The sequence below is a fragment of the Pleurodeles waltl genome, chromosome 9 (genome assembly GCF_031143425.1).
Source record: "Pleurodeles waltl isolate 20211129_DDA chromosome 9, aPleWal1.hap1.20221129, whole genome shotgun sequence".
Classification (NCBI taxonomy): Eukaryota; Metazoa; Chordata; class Amphibia; order Caudata; family Salamandridae; genus Pleurodeles; species Pleurodeles waltl.
Genome location: NC_090448.1, coordinates 28,505,445 through 28,522,850, shown reverse-complemented (window position 1 = coordinate 28,522,850; position 17,406 = coordinate 28,505,445). Strand labels below are relative to the sequence as shown.

The 17,406-nt window shown below is 40.7% G+C and overlaps 1 protein-coding gene across 5 annotated transcripts in view; it reads right to left on the bottom strand.

Moving 5' to 3' along the window:
* The window catches only part of LOC138258882 (sodium- and chloride-dependent creatine transporter 1-like), a 290,710-nt gene that overhangs the window by 14,176 nt on the left and 259,128 nt on the right, over positions 1-17,406 (bottom strand). For 3 of the 5 annotated variants that reach the window (XR_011198595.1, XM_069206192.1, XM_069206193.1), the window contains exon 12: positions 16,000-16,100. Coding sequence is in view for 2 of the 5 variants with exons in the window: in XM_069206192.1 (XP_069062293.1) it covers positions 16,000-16,100 (101 nt within the window). In the remaining 3 variants the exon portion in view is untranslated. Of the gene's footprint in view, positions 1-1,772; positions 1,839-15,999; positions 16,101-17,406 lie in introns of all 5 variants that reach the window. The other 2 variants (XR_011198597.1, XR_011198598.1) reach the window with 1 other exon arrangement.

Here is a 17,406-nt window from a genome sequence, read left to right as displayed (position 1 = left end):
TACTCAATGAAAACCAAAGTGAAGGACGCCAAGTAGATGTACCTTGCGTAGTTATGTATGAGGTCTATAAACCTGTCCAATGCAGTGCATTCACTTTGCATGATTTACTAAATACACTACATCTAATCAATGAACTAAGCACACTAGAAGCCAGCCAGATTACAACCTGCATCAAGAAGTAGACTAAATCAGGAAGCTGAATTGTGGTACGTTTTGCTGTGATAAGGAGTTCGGCTGGTTCCATTCCCACTGAAAGGCTAGTCTGCAGACAGACAAGCACATATTTATGACTGAGTGCTAACAAAATGACATTTCATACTAAGACCTAAACCCTTCTTATCAAGTGAAATATGACAAGATATCTGCAAGTACTGGTGGTGCACCTGGAGTATTCTCAGACGCTCTGCTCTTATTTACATTTACACCACCTAGGCTTTGCCTTCGAGCTTACATATTACAACTGTCTGTAGATGGAAACCTTTCTTGCACAGTGCTGGGCAGATACTTGTGAAAGTCTCACCCACCTGGAGGTTCATGCAGATAGACCAGGGACACTTCACCAACAATGTTAGTTCACACACAAAAGAGCACTTCAAGTGGTAATCATGAACGTAATGCAACTGTCTCCTAGCGCTAAGCAGAACAACCTTACCATCCACAGCAGATACCACAGACATGCCTCTATGGAATGAAGGCAATGACTCCTTTTTAAGAAGTTGTTCCTGAAGTCAGAGGAAGTCAACCCACCATTCCCTGAACTGCTATGGAAAGTGTCAATGTAATGTCAAGCACAATGGACTTTATTACTAAAGTCCTACAAACGCCTTGGGCCATAATCACTAGGTCTCACCGCTACATTTACTTGCCATCATTCAATAACCAATTGCCATTTTGCTGATGAAAAGCAATAACCTTCCATTTGGCATTTCTTTACAAACACAAAGACCAGAAACCATTAGTTAAACCACTTGTACCAAGTATCAGTTTTCAAATTGAATACATAGAGAAACACTAAAAGGCCTGCCAACAAAACACGAGACACTGCAAAATCTCAGGTTTTATGAAATACAAAACTCACCAAATATGATGCACTTAACAGAACATCGTCATCTGAAACAGCGTTGCATCTCCCTGGCTCTGGGACAAGTTCATAATGTGTGTGTGTGTGTGTGTGTGTGTGTGTGTACATATACACATGGTTTCGTTTTATGCAGATGTATTTAATTTTTATTTTCAACCTTGTTCTTCCACTTTAAGAACAATGCTATTTTCAGGTTGGTTTTCACATTTTCAATTTTTGAGAGTACATTTTTTGGGGGAAAAACTATGTTGCTTTAGAAATATACTAGAAAACACACACAAACTGCTCTCTACCATAAACTTGACTGCTGTTCGCACAGTTCAGACAATATTCTGCACATTACCTTGCAACATCAGTCAGTCGTAATACCCATAATGTACTCATCATTTGTTACTACACAATTACAACACACTGGTGCACAGTCACCAAAGTATGATGGTGGGTCTAGATTAATCAATTTAAATGTCTCATTCATCACCCAGTTTACTAGGTACACAAGCAGAAGTTCTTTCACAGGCATGCTGTACATTCAGTCTCGTTCAGTGAGCACAGTGCTACAGGCATCACACCAACAGCCATCAGCCACCATTCCATTAACTAGATAACTACCCTGTCCCAATCCAAATACATAGATAATCATAATGTGTACTACATGTATATAGTGCAACTGCGGGTTGCTGCAGGGACTTACAGTAGCTGCTTAGCGCGGGATGTGCTCGTGGCAGCAAAGGAGAGCTCATCAATGGTGTGAGTGGTTCTGCAATTGGAATTTTACAAACACCAGAAAAGCGAAATAAAGTAAAACAACTCTCCATCACAACGCTGGAAACTTGTCACTTTACTGAAGTATCCATACACGGAACCAAAATTATTAACTCTGTTTGTTGGCTATGCAACAGAACTGTTAACAAAAAAAATATCTAGTGAAAATACTGCCTGGTATTGAGTTTTTACTTTATCATAACCCTGCCCTCAGCCTGTGTATATATATATATTTCATTATACACAAAAGGGTTATATCCCCACTGGAACATTATTCTATAACATATGAGAAATGTTAGTTATGCCAACTTGTAATAAACAATTTTTTTTTAAATACTATGCAGTTTTCATACGATTCAAAAATTGTCAAAGATCACATTAATAGGAGCGATATCAACAATACCAAGGCCTGGAATGGTTTAGTTACGATTAGTAGCAACTACATGCCAGTGTGTGATTACACTAGACTGTAGAAGCAGACTGTGACAGAGTTCAATTTTTTTTTATATTATACATGTATAGGTATGGCACACGAAGATACAGGACTTCCTACATTCTGCCTACTGTGGCATGTTGACAAAGTTTCGCCCCATTATATAATTCTATTGACTGCCGTCTTCAGCATAAAGTTACACATGTTCAATTCCTTATCTTCTAGCAAAACCAAATAGGCGTTTCAGATTTGTGCAATGCTACAATTCAGAATGGAGGCATATGTATCCATAGGGCCATAAGCCACGGAACATAGTTTGAAATGAACTTTGTTTTATGGGCCAGAAAGATGGCATAATCCTTTCACTTTAGCAAGGCCTTCACAGACCAATCCTTAGCACCAGTATACTGCCAAATAGTATGAAACAAGAACTGCAGATTCCCTATCACTATTGTGTTGGTTGCAATGGATGCTCAATCTATAATGGTGGGCCCCAATTAAACCCCTTTCTATAAATCCTAAATTTGAAGTTGTATATTAGGCTGTGTTGCAAAGGGCAGAATACATGCTGAGGTTTCTGCCTTAATCCATGTGTCACCATACAAAAAGGGGAGTTTTCATGCATGGTAACCGAGGTGGGGACATAAAAGGAAACTGGTGTTTAAAAAGCCCAAGCACAGAGAAGCACTAGTCTGTGTATACATGAAGAACACATAGCATCTACAAGTTTACATTAGTCAGGAAATGAGGTGGTCTGCATTTGTCCAAAAGTGCAATGGTCCTTCCCTGCATGGAAGATGTGTGGTTTAGCAAGTAATAAGCAGACTGAGGCAGCAATTTTAAACACTGCTCACTATTCTCCTAGACACTGAGACCCTATGAGCTAAAACTGAGCGGCACCTAAGACAGTACTAGATTCTGTGAAAGGAAGTGGTGATCCATGTGCCACTGTTTCAAGAAGCGAGACCCTTCATTCTTTGTGTAATTGCAATGTGCAGGACAGATATTTATGCATTCCATTTTATCGGCTCAGCCATGCAGTATTGTGTACATGTATCCATATAGAATACATGACTATATTAATGTATGTTTTGTTCTTTAAGCTTAGTGTTACCATTTCTCATTAATGTAGTATCCCACCCTAAGAATATTGTGCAGGGTTTGTACCAAGTGGCCTAAGGCCTATGTTTTTCTTGTCTTGTTAAATATCCCCATCATCCTTGGTGTATGTACCTTGTCGCGGTCTGTCAGGATATCCTTGCAGGGACATGTAAATCTAAACCAAAACTTTTTTAGCCTCAAGTAGGGGAGGTGAGAACCTAAAAGAGGTGCAGCAAGAAGTGTACTGACCTAGGGGCAATCGGCAAACCACCTCTATTTCAAAACAATGTTTCAATAATAAATAAATAGTGGGTGAAAAGTGAAGCTACACACTACCATTGGCACTTGCAGGGGAACACCACAGACCATACTAATTGCACTTTGTAATCCACCAATGTGTTAATAAAATAAAATACTTACCTCTAACAGGGTTTTACAATAAGGACATCTTCCTTAAATGCTTCACATTGATAAATGTGATAAATGTGCCCATCATAAGGAAGAGAGTACAGTACTTTTTAACCCTGCATCTGCCCGCCTTATAATACTTTCCTGTGGAAAAATAGGCATATGTATACAGGAGTTAAACCACATTCCGAAATGTCTAAAAAGAAAAAAAATGAAAGCATAAAAAAGACTTGCATTGTTTCAATAAAAGACACCGAGCTCTTTCACTGCCTAAATCTAACAAGCCCCAGGCCAGGTTGAAGGGTGGTTATCAATAAGGGAAGATACCATATACTGCAGAACCACAGTTACAGCTATATAACTTTCTTCTTCAGTAGAGTATCTTCTTCAATCATAACCTTTTAAGTGCGGTACAAAGCACAAGCTCTACAGCAATGATTGTCAGAATAATTGTGAAACCACCACTAAATGATGAAAAGCTGATCTGAGAGATACCTTTACCAGTTTGAGTGAGCTCAGTCATCAGTCTATGCGTGGAGACACAGGGGACAAGTGTGTAAACTGTGCTTGTCTTGTGATGCAAAATCTTAAGGAAAACATATTGAATGGGAAATACATCATTAGTTGCAGCTCGGACCTTGAACAAAGGTCGGTGAGCCACAAAACATAAACTCTACTATTCTTTGGAATAATAAAGGCATCTTTGACATACCTGGAATGTAGAGGTAAGCCACTAACACTAGAAAATTGGGAAAGACAATTGGTCACTAACCAACTGATAAATGTGAAAACTCACTTGTTACCCACGATGAGTACCAAGCACAGCCTTATTAAATTTCAGAACTGTATTTTACTCATTCTACTACAATTTGTGCAGTTGGTTCCAACTACATGGGCTCTTCCTTCTGGGGTCCACGTATAGTTGCTTACACTTTATAACAAGTAGATATTACATTTTAAAGGGTAATAAATAGTAAGGCATTCCTCTTGGATGGCTATGGAGAAACATTCCTCAAAGCACTAACAATATAAATACCTAAATTAGACCCTACACCTGCAAATCCAAATATTTTGCTTGCCACAAAGACTCGAAGCCAAGACCTCCTACGAAATATACAAATCATACCAAGTAATCTGCAGAAATGATTACTGGTGACAGTTTCACAATTCAGGGCCAGAACAGCACGCTCCACTTAAAGCTTTCTCCAACAAAGGACATAGTTTAACAGTTTTACCAGTCTTTCATTGGAGGCAATGTGAAATTGGCCTTTACTTCTGCTGATCCTCTTACCGCCTATAAAGATGTTACCTGCATTTATCCTCATCAGAAATGTTCTCCAAAAGGGAAATAACACAAAAATAAAGGTACTTATCTACACTCCTTTTTCAGCAATAGCACTAGGAGAGAGGGTGAAAAGGTGCTGTGTTTTAGAAGCTCAAATTAAACAAAGCCCTTTAGACTGTAGTGTTACATAAACAACGGGTAAGCTAAAAATGTCCAGGGCACTTCACCTAAGTTTTTGTTCTTCCATCAGTTACTTTACTAAGTGCAAAGTCTGTTGGAACATACAGTAGCTTTAGAATTCATGCACATAGTAAGAAATCCAAAACTGGATATTAACATTAGAGAAATATTAGACAGACCTCTAGATGACAAGAGGAAATTGAACAAGCAATGAAAACCACATCTACATGGACAAGAGGAGGTGGTGGGAAGGCCAGCCACTGGTATTGTATCACATCTGCAAGCCACCTATGAACTCTCTAATAGACAAAGCATCTGGATAGTCAAAAATAATTATTAGAGTATACCTCAATTCATCAGAGCTATAATCATGGCCAAGCCTAAGCCGGGTAGACACATTTCTAACTGTACAGGTTTCACGCAAAAATCTTTAATACATGTGATCAGAAAAATAGGAGCTGTACAACAAGGGTCTAACGGTTTGTTCCCTTTGACAGCTAAAGAATGAAGTCCATATTCTTGTTTTTGACTGATAGGCATACATACAAATATATCAAAATCTAGAAATGTCTATGGATGTAAGCCTCCAATCTTGCAAACACTATTGACTTCTCTACAATAGACTTTGCACATTACAGTGATTACTCTAGTTTAATTTCCACATTCTACATAGAGGAAATGTACACTACATCAAGTTCCAACATACAGATTAGAAACCATTCTAGAATAGGATAACCATAGAGCAGAAATTACCAATGGACTGGATCACAAACGGCCCTAATGAAGACTGAACCGTCTGTCCTAAATTAATACAAATACAAATCTTATACAACTCGTACAGGACTCCCACTAAACGCCAATAGGTCGGAGAAGAGAAGGGTTTGGACTGTAGATATCGCAGCTATGGTGGTCGTAACCTGATATATGTTCAACGGCGCAGTCCAAACATCACAAACTGCTAGTCCTGGGTGAGGCATGCAATCTCCCCTCCTGCTGCACAGATTTTTCCCAAAGAAACAAAGAGAACCATACAACTTGATTTTATGGGTGCAGTTGGTATTCAGTGGTTTTGGTTCACTTTGAAATATGGTCCTGTAGACTTAGATGGCAGTCTGAAGGGCATTCTAGGAACTTTGTTACTGGTGTATCTTTTGATCGAATTCCTAAAGGCTTCATTTAGCCATTTTTGGATATCCGGCTGGTTGTCTCTTGCTTACAAAAATCAGTGAATAGATACTGCTGGTTTAGCTTCAGTGAGATCAAAGCAATACTATTTTTTATTTGGTAACTTGTGTAAGATATCTTTCAGCTTTATGGTGTCATCAGGAGAAATCGCTCTCAAAGATATCTGGGTGCCAGCTGCATACTGGTAAAAAAGCGATGTACTTATTTGTGTTAAGAGTATTTCATTTTCAACAGCATCTGAGGCCACTGAGAGGCCCTGCAACACCAGAAGACAGGCTAATCTTATACAGATCATGGTTCTCAGTCAACACCATCATGTGGTAGGTCTCCATACTGCCTTTAGGGCTTATCCTGAATTATAGGACAAAATGAGGGTGAATATGAAGATGCAGACTTGCTATTTGATAGCCACAATTTCCTCCAGTAAATTTCCAAGAAACCATGGCTTAAAACCTAGGCTTAGTTTATCATGTTTCATCTTTTTTCTTTTTTTGGTACCCAGTTCTAGACATGGGGAAAAGACTGGATCAGGGCGATATTAACTATATTCAAGGTGGAGGGGACAACAAAGAAGGGTGGTTCTTTTCTGAGAGAGCTGTAAGTATCGTGCTAGGGTTTAACTCGCTGAAGGAGACCCATGATTCTGAGTGATGCCTTGGGGTGAGTTTGGTTTTATTTGGTAATCTAACCCCTGCCATGTATTTGAGCACTATGGCTCCTGAACATGGTGTAGTGTTTGTTAAAGGCGACTGACAGAGTTTCACCGTGACAGAGACCACTTGTTTTGCTTGAGCGACAGATTTTCAAATTAAGTTGTTTCCAAAGGTGTGTATTTTCAGGCATGGTCAGTATTTTGTAAACCACAATAGTTCCTGCTAGTTTTGTTCCATCAATTGTGGAAGCATCCTGAATTCCTCGGGTACTTATAACTTTAAAATGGGAGATGAGGATGTCAAGGGCCATGCATTTCACGTCTGTCCATTTTTCAACCATCTCATCAGGACTGCACCGATTCCAGACATTACCACATCTGAACAATCACTTCACACTTCCTAAAAAGCCTTAGTTTGTATAACTTGCACTCAAATCTACTGGCAGAAAGAACAGTTGTTATTTGTACATACTCCACCAACTAGGAGAGCAACAAAAAAACAAAGTCTATCAGAATCTTTCAAATCTATCTATAAAAGCCATCTGAACAGGCTCTTTCAACAGAACTGTTTGTTGACGTGATTGGTGAGCAGATGAGATTTTGATAACACCCTCACACACAGAAAACCCTCTGCATTTTAAAATTATTTTTGGGGGACTATCTGTTTCAAGTAGCCTGCAGAGGGTCTTATACTGCGTGTGTGTATTAGTTGTACAGTGCAGACCAAGCCAAAAGGTAGAAGAGCACTGTACAGTCAACAAATGACTGAAGAGGTAGCTGGAATTTCAGAGAATAAGTGGACTGTTAACGTATCTTGATTTAGTGTATCCTTTAAAGATGCGAGTCTTCATTTTTTTACCTAAACTGGAGCAGGATTACAGCAGTCCCAATGGATTCAGGGATGTCATTATGGATGCTGGGGCATAGATGATGGTGGCCTGTGGCCTTTTTTTGTTTCATTTGTACGCTTCTTTGTTTCCAGTCTGTCTGCACACCCAAAGCGAGGACACCAACAGGCACCAAAAATGGTAAGTCTGTCAGCCAACTAGGCGGGGTGCAGGTTGCAATGGTTTTATAAATGATGCACCTGGTTTACAAGATAGTGCAGGGCAGCAAGGGGATCCAGTGGAGTTTCATCAGAGTATGGTTTATGTGGTCATATTTCTTCAAGTTATTAATGAGACAGTCGTGGAGGCCATGGAGCAGCACACTGGCACCTTCCAATTGCAAGAGTAGGAGGGCTTGAAAAGGAGTTCTGAAGTTGCCTTCACGAAGATACAGTTTACCTTTCTTTAGAAGTAGCAGCTGGTAGCAGGTCACCTTTCTTTCGGGGGGGGTTGGGGGGGGGGGGTATGTTTCTTTTGGGTGAGATATGTGTCTAGGGTGATTGTAAGCGACCTGACATTAGGTGAAAGTCGGGGTGCAAACCTGTCAAGGTTCATGCCTCAATCAGGTTCGGACAAGTTGCTTGTTCATAGCAAAGAAAATAAATTCTATCTTTGTGGGGTTGAAGTCTTTTATAAATACCTTCTGTCCTTCTCGCACTGCTATACATGAAACACGCATGCATCACAAGACCACTTTTCAGCAATACGTTTGCTAGACAAACATTCTTAACAAAACACAATTTTGCAATCCCCTCTACCTGATAAATTGCCAGTTCTTTGTAACCCTCTGTATGAGAGAGCCTGCATACTTGGTAAACACACTTGATCTGTATGTATCAAAGATCCAGTAAAGCCCTGGCAGTTTCTAAAGTTGTAAGCCACCTCAATCTGTAAACAGTCCATGCACAGAGTCACATTACTCACACTAAGCCTTCCAACTCTAAGGACACTAGGGGCAGGCATAGCGACGGCTGTAAATAGGAGGAATATCTTCTACTGGAAAAAACTCCAGCAGTTGCTCGTGAAACAGCTTGGAACACTCCTATCTGGCCTTTGAATTTAGGTACACATCTCGAAAAACAGTCTGAAACCTATAAACAATGAATTTATTGCAATTCTTTCTTCACTAGAGCAACTGGTTTTGTGCAGTCAATATAATATGCAATTCCACTGTGATAAAATGTAAACTTAAACACATTAGAAAATTGGATAATAAAATATTGATTTTACTTATGAAGCTTTAGTGATAGTTGGTGTGTTTTGATGCATGTCATTTCTTTGCAAAAAGCAGTGTAAAGCATCCAGGAGTGTCTAGGTGTGTCTCTTCCGCTTTCTTGGTGTGTGAGTATATGAGTATATGTGCGGGTGTGTGTGCGTGCGGGTGTGTGTGTCTGCGAGGGTGTGTGTGTGTGTGTGTGTGCAAGGGTGTGTGTGTGCGGGTGTGCAGGTGTGTGCGGGTGTGCAGGTGTGTGTGTGTGGGGGTGGGGGGTGCGGGGGCGGTGTGCTTAGATCTGTGGCTGTGTATTCCCTGCTCAGGGCTGGGGTATCTGAAATTGTGGTCATGGAGTGTTTCCTGACAGGGAGGCTTCCAGTGGTGAGAGCGGGAGAAGTCAAGTGAGCTGGTCGGATCAAGGAAGGCCTTTAGGCTTATACCTATAACAATGTTGTTAAAGAATAATAACTGCAACACGAGGGCTTTCATTACTACAGTGGCGACAAGAGATGCAAACAGTGGAAAATGAAGAATTAATGTAACAGTTATTCTCCTGTAATAACTGCAGAGGTTCCAGGTAATTTCCAGCACCCCAAGATCTGTATGTCAATCAACTCCTCATACTGGCACCAGAAGATGACCAATTGCCACAGAAGACTTGCCACCGTAAAAAGCTCTTTGTAGCTCTATGCCATACATTCCAACTCCGAGCAATGAACATTATACACACAGCATACCCATATACGCAGACACCACCCCACCCCACCCCACCTTTCTTTACATAGAAATGAAAAACCCAACACCCAAAGATTGCAATCTCTACTCTGCAACATGGCCAGACTGCCATCGGAGCACTACCCAACCTGGTAAGACAAGGCAAATGAGCACCATCATAACCAAAAACAGATCCGCTGGGGTATGTCGCTTTGGAACGGAGAGGGGGAAACATATGATTAATATAAAATAAGTGGCACGTATAAAGGAAAGATCGGAAAAGCAACTGGTTGAGATCACCTCAGAAATGTTTAAGTTCAATGAAAAAGTAAAAAAAAGAAAACAGCAAGAATGAAAAAAAATTAAAAGAGAAATCATGGGAGAATGAGGGAGAGGCCTGTAAAAGTATCATTAGGTTGCAGACTACAAGACACCATGGCTGTGTGGCATGTGAAAGACATTTTGGGGAGTTTCAGAAAGTTGGCCTGAGAATGCATTCTGCCCATTGCTTGCCGTTGGCTTTGTGGTTTGTAACTCACGTTTTCTGGCTTTCCATTTTCTGGCTTTATTTGCTGTAGGCTACCCAGCTCAAGTTTGTACCTCTCCATGCCAAAGCTATGTTTACAGTGTTCTTCCACGAACTCTTTTTGTGTAATAACCAGGCCTGTAAATCTTGTTCTCATCTCGTCACATTTGCTGGCCATTCAAAGACCGAGGTCAAATGTCAAGCAGTGTCTTCCAGGGAGCCTGGTGTTTATTTTGCTTTCAGCTGACTTTAAAGTGAGAGCGTTTATAGAAAAGCAGCGTATGTTCTCCATGGAGACTGCTTGTGGCCTTTTCTTAAATCTGATTTTAGACATAGCCATCCCAGAAGGTATGTCGTTCTCCAGCTGCACAAAACATTTGTCTTTCATTCGTGGGGCATGGCGTTCACTATTGGCATTGTCAGGGTGGGTGGAAGCATGAAAGTTTCTAAAATCATGTTTGAAAACTTACAAAAAAAATAATAATAACTTGTACTGATTTAGTCTGATGTACTAGTACTACTAAGACGACAGGTCTGCATGTGAATGAAATACATTTTATGGAATCTTTGCAGACTTTTTCATATTTAACATGTTTTTTGCAAAATTCCTCGTCTTTGGTGAGTCCATTTAATTTGTGAAACTGCCTTTTTAAGAACATAGTACAAAACCGCATTTCAGTCTGAGCTTCAGCCTAACATATGGTGATCTTGGACAATTTATACTGTTTATGGTCCATTCACTGGAAAGCACAGGATAAGATATCTTCACAGGAAAGTGCCAGCCACATTGTAATACAATTTATTAATGCTTAGTTTTCACTTTGATATGTAAGGCATATGCTTTATTTAGGACATCTGTGGCAGCTTGTTCTGGAGAGCTGGAAAAGTTTAAAGGCACTTTTTATGAAGGCTTTTGTGTTTATGTTAAGTTACACAATAATTATGTATTCAGTCAGCAACTGTGCCTTTTTCGGAACACATATATTACTGGATATAAAGGATTTACTCATTTGTCCTAGCAGGCATTAGGGTCATGATCTGAATGATGCAGCAGGTGCAGTGGCACATGGGTCAAAAGCTATAGGAAACCCACTGAACACCTATTATTGCTATATTTTACCACTAAACAAGCAGTCACAAGTGCAGTTATTTTGCAGGCACTAAGGCCATGATTTGAATGGTGCAGCAGGTGCAGTGGCACAAGAGCCAAAAGCTCTAGGAAACCCACTGAACACCAATTATTGCTATATTTTACTACTACCGCCAACTCAGAACTAGCTATGGGTGATTTCTCCCTGCTCCCTAGCGACGATCTGCCATCCCGCAATGATTTGCCATCCCAGCACTCCCTGGGGCGCAGTACGAGCGCTGCCTACTCCCCCACCGCAGCTGTGCTTCCGGACCCTTCCTCTCTCCCCTCGCAGGCTTCCTCCCTTGCAGGCTTCCTCTTCTCACCTAGGACACTGGCACACCTTAGAAGTGTAAGGATCACCTTTTTTCACAGTACGGGCAGCTTTCATAAAAAGAACGTATAAGTTCTATAAAGTATTTCAGCGCTTTGTAAGAGCACCAGCTATACTGCACATAGACAGTTTTTATGGCACTGGGGAGATTATATGATTTGGCCAGGATCACAGGATGTTAAGCCGGTGCCGAGACTCGAACCCGTTCTCCAAGTCGGCAGCTCTTTCCGTTACTTCACATCTTTATTATAGTCATGTGCAACATGTATAAAAAATATTGACAAAAAATAGGTTTTGTGTAAGCAAAACCTATTGGCTTTGCCAAGGCTGGTTCTTTATTATTACATATAATATGATCTTGAAGTACATATCTACCTACACAGTATGAAAATGTCTCATAACTGAGATGCCTCTTAGTTCACTATTGGCATTGTGAGGGTGGGTGGAAGCATGAACATTTCAAAATTCATGTTTGAAAACTATTCCTTGAAGAAGAAAAAAAACAAAACACTTGCACTAATTTAGTCTGATGTGCTATTACTAGTACGGTGAAACAGTTCTGCATGTGAATGATATACATTTTGGGAATTTTTTAAGAGACGTTTTCATATTTTACACACTTGTTGCAGAACGTCTTTAAAAATAAAGGTGGTCCAAAAGTTAACTGTGCAGGACACCCTAGTTACTTGCTTTCTTTCACGTCAATTAATTTGCAAGTAAATGCTTGCCCATTTTGAACATAGGGCTGCATACAAAAGTCAGAAGTGTGCCTGTGGCCCCAGACTATAGATCTACAGGGACATTATAGTATAGATTATACAGCAGCGCCCGATTCAGTTCAGCACAGCTGCAAGAAATAAAAAAAATAAAAAATAAAAACACTAAAGCAGTCAACGCTGTCTGTGTCAAAGCATTTTACCTTTACTTTCAGCCACTTGAAACATGTTTAAAAAACATTGGCAAAGCCAATAGATCTCGCATAGCCAAAACCTATTGGCTTTGCAAATGCTCGTCTTTAACAGAGACTTCTTAGCTGGTGCATGGCGCTGGCAAGCAACTGAAGAGCTCCAGGAAGTTGAAGAGGCGCTGAAAGAAAGGGCTACATGGGCATCCTACCAACGAAAGACCGCACCAACGCATACATCGAGTTTATAGTGGAAGCGCTGACAGACAGCTTATAGTGTTTTTTCCGGTACAAGCAGATTTCATGACCCGGTTTTTATAGCCGGGTGCACTAGCTTGCATTTCAGCTCCTTTTAAAGTCTTCAGAAGCAATTTTGTAGCTACTGTTTAATAAAAAATCAAAAAAGTTTATTGCTTGCCTCTGTGCCTTGTGTTCCCGGGATACTTCCTCTGCAGTATTGTTGACTTTATGTTGCTCTTCTACTTTTTCTCTGTTTTTGGTTAAAATGCTATTAACCCTACAATGGTGCACCAGGTTGCCTATGTATTTGGGGCCTTGTGACAACATGCTTCCTGGTTGATGCAATCCATCTCCAAGAAAACGTCCTTACATTTTCCTGTGGGAGCTGTGGAAGGACAGCCGTGACCTTGAGTAGTTTGGTGACCTGGTGATGTGATGTGGTTTGGTTTGGTTTTAGCATTGCCTTTGCAAGGCCTAAGTGTGCAATGATTCACCTTGTGATTGGGTAAAAAAAATTCGGACGATGAGGTGTACCGTCTTAGATACTTTATTCCTGGGAGGAATTAACAACAACAAGGAGTTGAATGCTGTTCCACAGGCTTGTTGCTTTGCCTGCTGGTGTTGTCAGGATTGCTCTGTGAAAAGGACCAATAAAACGGTAGATGGTTTTGTGAGACATTGTCAACGAGAAGCCTTCAGTTTTGACAATATGTGAGTAAAACGACTTCCAACTTCTTTCTCTAAACAAAATTAGGAGACTGACATATGCAGTGCTTCATTTGTAAAAAAATAAGTGCAAGGGCCCTCCCTCGTCGGGAGGCCACTGCAGCTTGCACCACCCATGGCCCCTGCCAAGACTGCTAATGACGGTACTAGCTCAATTACTAACCATCACACCCCTATAAGTGTGACGATTCACACTATTCCAGCACTCAACACTAAAACGATGGCTTGGGCAGCACATATGTGTACTTTTTGATGTAAATTGAACTAATAAATGACCGTTATAGTGTTAATTTCTAAGTTAGACAGACAGCCCACCTTGTGGCATTAGTACCAGTGTTGACAGGAAAGTGCTGGTGCCAAGCACCAGAAACCTCCGGCTCAAATTAAGCACTGCATAGATGTATGGCTTCCAGTGTCTTTCCCTCTTTCAAGAAAGTTCTGTGTGCCCTCATCATAAACTTGAATGGCCATGTCCTATGTCTTCATAATGGTGGTGGGCAAGTACATGATATATAGGCACATCGAGTGCTGAACCTTGCATGTCATTGTTAGAGCTCCACTGCAATTAGGGTTGACTCTTGGTTGTCCTTTAAGGTTTCAATAGTTCCTCTTCAATGCCATTGAGTGTCATTTTTGTTGCTCTTGTATGTTCAGATTTCAGGCAGTGGGTCACATAATAGGATCCAGAATTGCTTCCTTTTGTTTTTATTCCACAATTTCTTGAATCATTTGTTAATGGTACGAACTTAAATTTCATGCTGAAATTAAGAGGACCTTTGTCAAGCAAACTGTCACCATTTCTCAGCTTGGTGGCATTTGTCATGTGAAATGGGTAGGAGCGGAGATTTCTGTAGATGTCTGACTTCCTTTGTGAGGAGTCCAACTATATATTTTAGACAACCATGGAGAAGACTGGTACTGTAAACGGATAGATGGCATTTGTATAAGGAGTGATCTGAGCTAAAATTCTTAAATAACCAAGGGTCATCCACCCTGACACAGCCCTCTGAATGAAATATGTTTGTCTCATGGGATGAACTCTAGGTTGAGCATATGTTCGTGTTAGGTCTTTGGCCGGTTTGTTCATGGATTCATTTCACTAAAAGGTTTAGATCTCCTAGGTCTGAGAGACAGTCTGTAAATGTGCTCCTATTCGGGAAGCATACCCCAAAATTCAGCATTGAAACATGAACCATCAGCAGGATGAAGGAGTTGCTATATGCAACCTTGTATCTTGTGATTTGTGACAATTCTGGGAACATCTCAAACCAGTCCAACAACTAAGGATACACCAGTACACACATGCGACTCGCCACAACTCTACTGCTCTCCTTAAGTATATGTGTATTATTTTCTACAAATAATCCTCAAGTCTGAGAGTCAAGAATGGGGGCAGAGCTACTGGAAAATTTGATTTTTAGTGACTCTTGCAGCTCTAAGATCTGATATTTGATTGAATCCCAATCTTCATAAAAGAACTATACCAAAGATACATCAACAGACCAGACCCTGGGCTACAAAAAAGTTGTAGGTTCCAGAGGAGGAAGTGAGAAGAACATGTAAGGGAGTGTTGGGGTGTAGACTTGATAGAAAAGTATGCCTCTTCTAACCCTTGTGGTTGAGTTTCACCTTATGTAGACTAACAACCTTCTTAGAAGGCATTGTCAAACCTTAGTGTCATATCAGAACATCATATCCACTACTTCATAAGACCTATAAAAAAAGGGCCATCTTCTAAAGCATGTCCTTCCATCAACATGTTTATTTTGGCTAATGCTACTCTGAGCCCCAGTGAAGGAAATACAGCAAATCAGTTTTGCATCATTTTAGCTGCTTTCACAATAACGAATGAACTAAACGAAGTTGACCCTCAAATTGATGTGCTCTGGATTGAATGCCTTGTATTGGGCAAAATGCGGCAAATTGACAGCTCAATTGTTTGGGTTTGACTATTTTGATAGACATTTTGTAGGCACAAATGTAGATCCCCTCAGTCACATTGCAAAAGATAGCTGGGCAGATCAATGTCTTTAAAATGTCCAGAAATTAACATCGAAGCAACAAAACACATTTTATCAAGTTGTACGTGGCTCATCGTCCAGCAACAAGTGTTTGATTATATTTAATCACCTCCTAGAACAATTATGCATAAAGCCACAGCTCTTCTTCTCTTGGTTTACAACTGCAGAACGTAGACACTCCTTATCGGTTGAACAATGAAAGAAGGACCGAGACTTACCACACAGACCAAGGGAGTAAAAACTGACCAGCACCACTTCATGTAGGGTAACGGGCGATAGCCAATCATACGAGCAATGTCATCCATGAATCGATCTGCACCTGTAGGGAACCAATCACAAAGCACTTTAGTGAGTGATCTGCTCCACAGGCACGTTAGCCCAGGCTTGTTGGTACTCAAACCTCACCACCAGTCCATTCTAGATATGCCGGGCGGGTGGAGCACTGTGATGGGATCTGAAACCCTTTTACATGGTAAAAATACGTTACAAGTGGGTATGACTTCCAGGATATCCCAAACGTTGACTGAGTTTAAAGACATATGGTGCCAACTTCTACAATCAAAGGCACTGTTTAGGGTTTGTCTATGGTCCTAATTGTGTACCTATGCTTTCTACTGACCACAAGAGCAGCTTAATGTGTGTAACCTGAGCATATCAAATGAGTTCTCTCATATTCAGGTCCCCGTGGCAGCAGAGAAAGATGCTTTTGAGGATGCTCTACATCCTGCAGACACCAGCAAGGAACTGATATAGCTAGCAGGATAGCTTTTGTGGCACATACATTTTTCTGCTCTGCATCCGCAGTTTCTGGGGTGAACAGAATTTTTCTGATGGACACACAAACATACGGTTTGCTGTAGAAAACAATGACCCAGGTACAGGGGAAGCCCTTAAACTAATGAATTGTCTGCCCAGCTCTCTTCCAAGGCACCCTTTAGCCAATGTATTTGGAAAACATGCATTTAAACCTTGAAAATGTACAATTTTCCTGTTTCTACAAATGTTTCACTGAGAGAATATCCTTTCTTCAAAGCAACCCTGGGAAAGAACATTTAAAATGGTTGCTTCACAATAAACAAATACTGCAGAATCACTTGTGACCAACCCTTTTCCCCATGAAACATAGGTACAGACAGTCCACAGTTCTAATTTGTTGATATTCTGAATGACTTTCTTAATCCCCCCTAGAGTTCTTCAGATGTACAAACCTACATCCTGCCAGCGTGTATTTCAAAACCACCTAGGGTTTTCAAATTGTCACCATCAAGGTTACCCGCTCACTCACTTTTTCATAAACGTGATAGTTATCCAACTTGTCAGTTGTGCAAGAAGATTTTTTTTTAAAGCGATAAAATGTGCCATTCCACGGGAACTACTTATGCTCAGAACACTCTTTTGCCACACCTCTTTAGACACTTCCTGCTTTTCCTCCCCCAAGTCCCAAAATGTACCGTCATCTTTCTACCTGCCTGAGAACCTGTACAGCCCCACCGTGTCCTTGACTAGGAGGCATGATTACATCTAGACTGGGATCTCACCCTCTCAGACATTATTAGGCCTCCACTCATTCATGAATAATTGTTGGGGATGGTTCCTCCTCATAGGAAGAGTTGTGAGAGAATGTA